This window comes from Agelaius phoeniceus (assembly GCF_051311805.1).
Source record: "Agelaius phoeniceus isolate bAgePho1 chromosome W unlocalized genomic scaffold, bAgePho1.hap1 SUPER_W_unloc_2, whole genome shotgun sequence".
In the NCBI taxonomy this organism is placed as follows: Eukaryota; Metazoa; Chordata; class Aves; order Passeriformes; family Icteridae; genus Agelaius; species Agelaius phoeniceus.
The window spans coordinates 7,893,450-7,901,746 of NW_027509867.1; the positions used below are offsets into that span (position 1 = coordinate 7,893,450).

The 8,297-nt window shown below is 48.6% G+C and overlaps 1 protein-coding gene across 1 annotated transcript; it reads left to right on the top strand.

Moving 5' to 3' along the window:
- The first annotated feature begins 424 nt into the window (after positions 1-424).
- Positions 425-1,405, top strand: LOC143692698 (olfactory receptor 14J1-like). Its single transcript, XM_077172941.1, has one exon. It carries the CDS (start codon positions 425-427, stop codon positions 1,403-1,405), a length of 981 nt encoding a protein of 326 aa, XP_077029056.1.
- Positions 1,406-8,297: the final 6,892 nt, after the last annotated feature.

Below are 8,297 nucleotides of genomic sequence, written 5' to 3' on the forward strand. Positions count from 1 at the left end.
ACAAATGTGGAGCTGGGCTGTGGTGGAAACATCTGCTCTAAGCAGTACCTGGGGGAATTTTAAAGGGAAACATGGGGAGGTGATCACCCTCCAACTGGCAAAGGTTAAAGCCCAGCGAAATTCTGAACAGGTCAGAATGACAGGCAATGTCCACTAGCTCTCCACTTATCACTTTGCCTCTCAGAACATGCTCTCTATTCCCTAAGGGCAGCAGAAATGCTGAGGGTTTCTGATATTCAAGAACACCAGCAGAGGTATGGGGAAGCTTTAAAGTAAACACCAGAATTCTTAAAAACAGAAGTGTATCTATGTGTGTTCCATGGTAGGTGTATGGAAAAAGGCTTTGATTTTGGGTGCAGCTATCTCCTCTAACTCTTCACTGTCCCTTTCTCCACAAACAGGTGCCCATGTGCAGCCCCAGCAAATGTCCAACAGCAGCTCCATCAGGCACTTCCTCCTGCTGGCATTGGCAGACACGCGGCAGCTGCAGCTCCTGCACTTCTGCCTCTTGCTGGGCATCTCCCTGGCTGCCCTCCTGGGCAACGGCCTCATCATCAGCGCCGTAGCCTGCGGCCACCACCTGCACACGCCCATGTTCTTCTTCCTGCTCAACCTGGCCCTCGCTGACCTGGGCTCCATCTGCACCACTGTCCCCAAAGCCATGCACAATTCCCTCTGGGACACCAGCAACATCTCCTACACTGCATGTGCCGCCCAAGTCTTTTTCTTTCTGTTCTTCCTTGGATCAGAGTATTTCCTCCTGACCACCATGTGCTACGACCGCTACGTGTCCATCTGCAAACCCCTGCACTACGGGACCCTCCTGGGCAGCAGAGCTTGTGCCCACATGGCAGCAGCTGCCTGGGCCAGTGCCTTTCTCAATGCTCTCATGCACACAGCCAATACATTTTCCCTGCCCCTTTGCAAGGGCAATGCCCTGGGCCAGTTCTTCTGTGAAATCCCACAGATCCTCAAGCTCTCCTGCTCACACTCAAACCTCAAGGAATTGGGACTCATTGCTCTCAGTGCCTCTTTAGGTTTTGGTTGTTTTGTGTTCATTGTTTTCTCTTATGTGCAGATCTTCAGGGCTGTGCTGAGGATCCCCTCTGAGCAGGGACGGCACAAAGCCTTTTCCACCTGCCTCCCTCACCTGGCTGTGATCTCTCTCCTTGTCAGCACTGGCATATTTACCTACCTGAAGCCTCCCTCCATGTCCTCCCCATCCCTGGATCTGGCCCTGTCAGTTCTGTACTCGGTGGTGCCTCCAGCCCTGAACCCCCTCTTCTACAGCCTGAGGAACCAGGAGCTCAAGGCTGCAGTGTGGAGACTGATGACTGCATGGTTTCGGAAACATTCAACTTCTGGCCAATTTCTGCAAATCACTTGTAATAAAAGTCATCTTTGATACTCCTAGTTGGCTTCATTTTGGAGATTCTTTCTCTTTTTCTTTTAGGTTTTTAATCTTGTCCACAAAAAAATGTCATTTATTGTTCCATTTCTCATTTTGTTTCCCTCCACCTATCCTGTGGCCATAGACTGTGTCAATGAGGGGCTGCACTCTTGGAGGGTTTAAAGGAACTAAAGGATGTCCCAGCAAAGTTTTCTGCAGAGATTCCCTTTTGTTGCCTTCTCTGGAGCTGCAGCAGCAATGTCTGTGTGCAGAGCTGGGGGCAGATCACTGCTGGCACAGCAGCTCTGCTCCTGCTGGCCACACCATTCCTGATCCAGGCCAGGAGCCATTGGCCTTCTTGGCCACCTGGGCACACTGCTGCCTCATGTCCAGCCTGCTGTCCATCAGTCCCTGCAGGTCCCTTTCTGCCTGGCTGCTCTCCAGCCACTCTGTCCCCAGCCTGTAGCACTGGGGCCAAATATCAGGGCCTGGCCTTTGGATTTGTTAAACCTCACCTTGTTGGATTCATCCCCTGGATCCAGCCTGTCCAAGTCACTCTGCAGAGTCCTCCGACCCTCCAGCAGATCCACACTCACATCCAGCTTGGTGACATTTGCAAAGAAGTCCTTGGTTCCAAGGGGCCCCTCAGTGTCACAATGGCCTCTTGGTTACAGCAGGCCCTGCACTGTCACACTGGTCTCCTTGGTTCCATGAGACCATGCAGAGCAACACTGGACTCCTTGGTTCCACGGGGCTTCACAGTGTCACAAGGTTCTTGTTGGTGCTGCAGTTTCACAGTGGCCCCTTGGTTCCATGGTGTCCCAGGGTGTCACAATGGCCCCATGGCCACATGAGGTCCCACACTGTCACCATGGTCTCTGGGGTTCCGCAAGTCCCCTCAGTGTCACAATGGACTCCTTGTTTCCACAAGGCCACACAGTGTCACAGCATTATTCCAGATCCCTTGAGGCCCCATGGTGTCACAGTGGGCCCTTGGTTACACAGGATCCTGCAGTGTCACAATGTCCCCTTGGTTCCGTGAGGCCCCGAAGTGTCAGAACGGCCCCTTGGTTCCACTAGGCCCTGCAGTCTCCCAATGCTCTCCTCTGTTTTGCAGTGTCAAAATGGTGAAACCCCTTGGTTACACGAGGCCCTCCAGTGTCACAATGGCCTCTGTGGTTCCACGAGGGCCCAGAGTGTCACAGGGCACTCCCTGGGTCCATTTGGCCCCACAGCACCACCATGGACCCCTGGTTCTGTGGGGCTGCACGGTGTCACCATGGTCCTCTTAGTTCCACGAGGCCCTGCAGTGTCACAATGGCCCCAGAGTGTCCCAATCATCAGAGAATGACAGAATCAAATAGGCTGGAAAAGACCTTTGGGATCATCAAGTCCAACCAATGCCCTAATACTGCCTTGTCACTCAGACCATGCCACTGAGTGCCACTGGAGAGGGACAGTGACTCTGCCACCTCCCCCCTGGCCAGCCCATTCCAGTTCCCACTCACCCTTTCTGTGAAGAACTCCTTCCTATTGTCCAGCCTGAGCCTCCCCTGGTGCAGCTTAAGGCTGGGTCTTCTTGTCCTGCCCTCCAGCAGATCCACACTCACACCCGGCTTGGTGCCATCTGCAATTTGTGAATGCTGGACTCGATCCCCTCACCCAGATCATCAGTGAAGATATTAAACAGGACTGGGCCCAGCACAGATCCCTGGGGACAGCACCAGTGCCTGGACACCAGCTGGGTGCAGCACCATCCCCACCACTCTCTGGGCCCAGCCTCCAGCCAGCTCTTAAATCTCCCAGCCAGGAGGGAACCTGCCCAAGCCGTGGGCTGCAGCTTTTCCAGGGAATGCTGTCAGAGACAGAGTCAAAGGCTCTGCTGGAGTCCAGGCACACAACATCCACAGCCTTTCCCCCATCCACAGGTGGGTCACCTGGGCATAAAAGGAGACCAGGTTGGTCAGGCAGGACCTGCCAGCCCTAAATCCACGCTGGCTGGCTCTGATCCCTGGGCCATCCTGTGGGTGCCCTGTGATGGCACTCAAGGTGATCTGTTCCATAACCTTGCCAGGCACCCAGGTCAGGCTGACAGGCCTGGAGTTCCCCAGCTCCTCCTTCCAGCCCTTCCTGGGGATGGGCTCACCCTGGCACCTCCAGTGCTCTGGGACCTCCCTGCTGAGGCAGGACTGATGGTAAATGATGGAAGCAGCCTGGGGAGCTCATCCACAGCTCCCTCATCCCCCTAGGATGGATCCCATCTGATCTCGTACACCTGTGAGCACCTGAGTTGTTCAGCAGGTCAGCAACTGCTTCCTCCTGGATTCCAGGGGGCTGTTCTGCTCCCTGTGCCCATCTACCAGCTCAGGAATACACTTGTCCTGGGGACAGCCTGTCCTAATATTGAAAATTGAGGGAAACAAGGTGTTAAGTAGCTCAGCCTTTTCCTTATCTTTAGTTACTGTATTACCCATTGCATCCAATGAAGTGTAGAGGTTCTCCTTATCCCTCCATTTGCTATAAATTTTTTTATAAAAACTTTTTTTTTTTTTTTTTTACAGAAGCTGATAGGTTAAGTTCTGATTGAATTTTCAAGTATACACTTAACTTTTCTTTCTGCATAACCTAATGACATCCTTAAACATTTCCTGAGTTGTCAGTCCGTTTTCCCCTTGACTTCCCACAAAAGCTCCATGGGCAGCCAGGACAGTCATTTTCCTCACTGGCTCATCTTTTGTTACACTGGCACAGGCTGCTCCTTCCTCCTTAAGATTACTTTCTTGAAATGTGTCCATCCTTCCCAGCCCTCTTTGTTTTTAAGGGCTGTTTCCCTTAAAAAATCAGTACCCAATTCAGTACTCCCCAAATCAGCATCCTAAACAGGCCAAAGTCTGCCCTTCCTAATTCCAGTGTAGAAATTTTGTTGCTGCCTCTCCTTCTTTCACAGAACATTGAAAATTTGATTATTTCATGGTCACTGTGCCCCAGGCAGCCTCTGAGCCCCACATCTGCCCCCAGCCCTTCTCTGTCTGTGAACAGCAGCAGACAGAGCTTTCCTTGGCAGTGGGAGTGTTACCAAAAATTCAGTGAAACAGAAAACTCTTTTTAGCCCCAGTGTAGCATTAAGAAGCAGCATTCTTTATTCAGCTGGATGCATGGGGGAGAGCTCCTCCCAAAGCCGTGCATGCTGAGCACAGGAATATTTCTGTTTATTTTCTGTATTTTGCACACATATTCATTGATTGTCCTGGACTAAACACACATATGATAATCATTTCCCCAAAATCATTGGCATATTTCCCCTCCCCTTTACCCAAGCATTCATCTGTCCTGGGGGTCTCTCTGGTGGTCCCTGGTGGTCGTGGACCCCAATGTTCCAGTGGGCCTGGCTGAGCTGGCAGGACCCTGAGGCTGCTGAACTTCCAGTTCCCCTTCTCACACAATGGGCCTTGTGTGGTTTCCATAGGCCTGGGGATGTGGAGAACAAGCTCCAGGTGTCAGCTCAGCTGGTGGAGACAACTGATCATCTGGTAACATGAGGTCACAGAGTGGGCTATGACATCACAGAGTGGGGCATGTGAGGTCATTGATCACATATGAAATAATAGACTGCCTCTGTGACATCACAGAGCCAGCTGTGACATCACAGGGCAAATATCTGACATCACAGAGGCAGTCTATGACATCACAGAGTTGGCTGTGACATCAGAGACCAGCTGTGTGACATTAGAGAATGGGCTGTGACATCACAGAGAGGCTGTGTGACATCCCAGAGGGGCTGTGTGCCATCCCAGCAGGGCTGTGTCAGGTCACTGGGTTGGTCACTCGGCCCCAGCTCCCCCTCACAATTTCTCCCAACAAGTCCAGTGCTGTCCATGCCCAGCGGGGTCCCTGTCCCCCGGGATCCCCCCGGCCCACCTGGAGCCACAGCCTCCACCAAAGGATGTTCCACAGGATCCACCCCAGAGCCTGACATGGGGACAAGGGGCCAGGGCTGTGTGAGCAGGACATCAAGGACGGGGATTATCCAGGTCACTGTGGCCTGGGTTGGGTTGCCCAGGGCAGGAAAGATGTCTGGCAGCTGGAGCAGGGTCTGGGAAGGGCCTCCAAGGTGGGGCTGGAGCCCTTGGGCTGTGAGCAGAGGCTGAGGGAGCTGGGCTTGTCCAGCCCAGAGCAGGGAAGGCGGAGGGGCTCCTCATCCCAGCCTGGCAGTGCCAGCGAGGAGGGGATGGAGAACACAGAGCCAGGCTCTTCACCGGGGGCCTGGTGGGAGACAAAAGCCAATGGGTGGAAGGGGAAAGAGGGGAGATCAGCCAGGACAGGAGGAGATGAAATGAGTCAGGCTGGTTTCAGCATTTCCTCAGCGCCAAAAGCAGCCTGACCTCCCTTCTCCATCCACCACTGACAGCTTTGCAAATCAGGAATTGTTGGAGCTGTTTTGCCCCCACTCCAGGATGAGCATCCTGACACAATAACTTATTTGTGTTTATATCTATCACAGAACCACCTTTGTGTGAAATTAAATCTAGTATGGAAATTCCTTGTGGATGGTGGACTCAGATGCTGCTGGGATGTTGCACATAGCTCATTGAAGAGTTTTTAATTGAGTGATTGTTATTGTAATTGTGTGATTGTTTTATTAAATTGTATCCTGTTCAGCTATGGTCTGTTGGCTAGGTCCAGTGTGGGCTGGAGGGAGCTCAGATTTGCACAAGGCTGCTCTGAGTGCCAGGGCTTGGATGGGGGAAATGATGGGCTGGGGGTAGGGACAGAGTCTGATTGATTGTCAGCCATGAAGGGTCTTGATTTTCATATCTATTCAAACTGCATGAGGAGGTACTTGGATTCAGTGTCAATTGGAGATTGCACATATCGATTTATAAACAGGAAAGCAAAACTAAACAGGACTTAAAAATCTTTTCTCGCTGTCTTTTTAAATATCAGGTATTTAGTTTGAATACACTACTGAGATCTACTTAACCACAGAGGATTTGAAAATTAAAATTAAATTATTCCCAGAGGCTTGGCTTGTTCAGGTGCTCTGAGTGTTCATGAGCCCTGGGACACTGAATTCCTGCACTGAAGAGCTGAAGGCTGAACAAGCCTCTGGAGCAGTGAAATTCAGCAGCAGCCTCCAAGTTGCTGAGGATGTCAGCAGCCCCCAGTGAGGCCATCCCTGCCCAGAGACCGTGGGGGAATGGGCAGACAAGGAGAGCGTCCCTGGGGCTGGGGCAGCACAACTCAGAGGCACCAGCGGCTCCAGCTGGGCAATGGAGTGTGGGATGTGGCTGGGAAAGCCCTGCCTGGGCTGGGCCAAGCAGGACACACAAGCCCTGACCCCATCCCCCAAACAACTCTCTCAACAAGACATTTAAAAGGAATTACAATTGTTTGTGTACTCTGAATTGGACTCCCTGGAGAAATACCAACAAGAGATTCTCAGGAGCTGAAAAGAACAAAACAGACTTTACTGGCAACTTTAGAAAATCAGAGAAATGTTAGCAAAGGTTTTATTATATCCTTGTAGTGGTTTTAGTTTGTTAATTTAAAATTTTTCTAATTTTGAGATTTCTTAATTAATGGATTGATGAATATGGTGGGTTTATTGTCAGTTAATTATTAATGTGTTTATTTTGTTTTGAGGTAGGAATACGAGAATGGTAAAGTAGGCCTAACATTTTAAAGGGGTATAAAGAAAACTTTATTAAATAGAAATTAAAAAAGAAAAAGGGTAGTATGAAATAAAATCAAGTCTTCAGAACACTTTTTTTTGTTTACAATTTTTTCTTTTAACTGACAATGTAAAGAAAGTAAATTTAAAATTTCTAATTAGTTTGCTGTTTCTAGAATAGTCTTTTTTTAGTTTACTTAGGGAAAGAAGTTTTTCTTGTCAAGGTTATGAAGATTTTTTATAAGAGGAAAAGTTTTTTTGTGGTTCTTAATTTTGTCATGGATAACAGGTGTCTGGAGAACTTTGTTCTTGTCAAGTTGTTTTTATTGCTACAAGCTTTTTCACAGCTTGTTGATGGACCATGTCAACTTATGGGGTTTTGTTTTAAAGATGAGTTATTTTAAGGTGTAAGTTTTTATTATTTACTTTTAAAATTATTTTTATTTCTGGGATTAGACATCTTCTCTTTGGGATACTGGATTACTTTTTCCCCCCCTATTTAAACTTTTCATGAAATTACAGTTATTTTAACATTTGTTTATTTTAGTATGCAGGTTTTTCTTTGAAATTAATTTGAATATTTTATAGTTTTATGTGTTATAAAGAAAAAGAGTTTTCTCTTTGTAGTTTATAAGAGGATTTTAGTTTTAAGATTAAGGTATTTTTTCTTCTTTTTTATTTGGGCTTTAATTTCTTCTTTACTGACTTTGATGGTGTTATGTTATTTTTTTATATGCTTGTATTTTGGTTTTTTTACATGTTCATATTTTGTTTTTTTCTTTTACCCGAGGGAGGATTGAAGTATTGAAAGGGTTAACAACTGACCTGCTGGTAACTTGTGGTGGAAGTTGTGGTGGGGTTGTGTTAGGATTGATTTTATGGTTGGTTTTTGGCTTTTTTTATGTTTAAGTTTTTAGTTGTAGGGTTATTTTGTATGGGTTGTAGGGGTTTTTGTTTTAATTGTGTTGGAAGAGGGGACTTGATGGTAAGATTTTAATAGTTGTGGCTGGCTTTGTTCTGGTTGGGGTTTTGTAGCCTCTTTTGTCTTCCTGTTTGGGAGTTGTTGGGGTTTGGTTTGGTCAGAATGGGGCCGATGATGGGGGGTGGCCTGGGGAGGGGGGAAAATCAGCCCTTGGCAGGGTTGCTTGGTTTGGTTTGGTTTGGTTTGGTTTGGTTTGGTTTGGTTTGGTTTGGTTGAGATGGGGGCTGGGGCCAGGGCCCGCTGCTTCTTTGTTG